Consider the following 1,497-nt stretch of genomic DNA (forward strand, 5'->3'; position numbering starts at 1 on the left):
GTGTTTATATATTTTATAAGAGAAATTGATATGCTTATATTATTTATCGTATGCTATTTTTTCCAATATAAATTTAATTGTACTCTTATAAACTGAAGAACTTTTAAATAAAGCTCTATATGTTCCCCTGCCATAAGCATTTCCAATAGATATAAATATGTAATATAGGAATTATATTCCAATTCGTTGTGCTTTAATATGGCATAATTATTGACAAAGTAAAATCATATAAAATTATTAATAACTATGAATAAAAGAAAAAATAATAGATACATAAAAACGGCATTATGTTGTTTTCACGCATATTATAATGCAACGGTTAATACAATGACTCAATTTTTTCCCTTTATTTACAAATAATAAATTAGATGTATATTATTAAATACGTAACACAAATTAATATTTGTATATTCCTGTAAAATATAAAAAAATAATTATTTATGAGCCAAATATTTCATATATGTATACTATAAACACTATAATTTATACTTCAAAAAAAAAAAAAATTCATGGAAGTTATATTTCGTGAGCAATTCTAAATCAGACAATAAAGTATAATTAAATACACAAATCATATATAGAAAGTGAATTGTTGCACAAAAATTATTTATATATTAATATGTAATTTATTATAAACATTTTTAATGATTTTAATAAAATTTAAAAAATATTATGTTTTACATTGTGTATAAAAGAAATATCTGTTATACTAATAGTTATATTAATTAAAAATATTATTACAAATGATTAAACATAGCTTTATATAAATTGTATATTATCTTTCTCATAATAAATGTGGATTAAAATTTTTGAAAACAAAAGCAATAGCAATGATAAATATATAAGGATTAAAAAGAAAAGTATATAAAATTTATGATATTCTATTATAATTTATAACCAGTATAAATAACGAAGTATTTATGATTACATGAAACAAATATGTAACAAGAACTTAAACTCACTATTTTACTATAATGTTCAAGTAATAACACAATAATATAATAAATATTAATATAAAAAAATTAGTCAATATAATATATATTCATATATTTTTATCATATAGCATATTTTCCTAGTGTTTATGATCATTACGAAATAATATATGCAGTATAAATAAAAACATTTTATTTGTATCCCAAAACAATAATATATGAAAAAATTAATAATAAGTAATATGGTATAATAATAAATGAACATATTCAACCATAAATATAATCATGAATCATTATACATTTTGGAATTATTATATGTCTAATTTTTACACTGTGTTTATTCGTATGAAAGAGTAAAAATATTGTAACTTTAAAAGAATACATATATATAATAAATACATTCATTTCAAACTTATTATTGTGTTATTCAAAAAAAAATAATTCCTTGAATTTTGTTAGTTGCATTCTTTGTGCACCAGTTCTTAATATTATATTTATGTATATAACAAATATATTCCCGCGTTTGTCCTTAGCAGAACAATTATATATTACTGTATGTTACATT

General features: G+C 18.7%; 1 protein-coding gene across 1 annotated transcript; it reads left to right on the forward strand.

Moving 5' to 3' along the window:
• Positions 1-1,150: 1,150 nt before the first annotated feature.
• PGO_002525 (variable surface protein) lies at positions 1,151-1,497 on the forward strand (the record flags this gene model as incomplete). The annotated part of the gene is made up of 2 exons (XM_028691143.1): positions 1,151-1,177; positions 1,285-1,497. Coding segments are annotated over 2 exons (240 nt in total), but the record flags the coding sequence as incomplete, so codon positions are not given.

This window comes from Plasmodium gonderi (genome assembly GCF_002157705.1).
Source record: "Plasmodium gonderi DNA, contig: Pgo-contig_270, whole genome shotgun sequence".
Taxonomy (NCBI): domain Eukaryota; phylum Apicomplexa; class Aconoidasida; order Haemosporida; family Plasmodiidae; genus Plasmodium; species Plasmodium gonderi.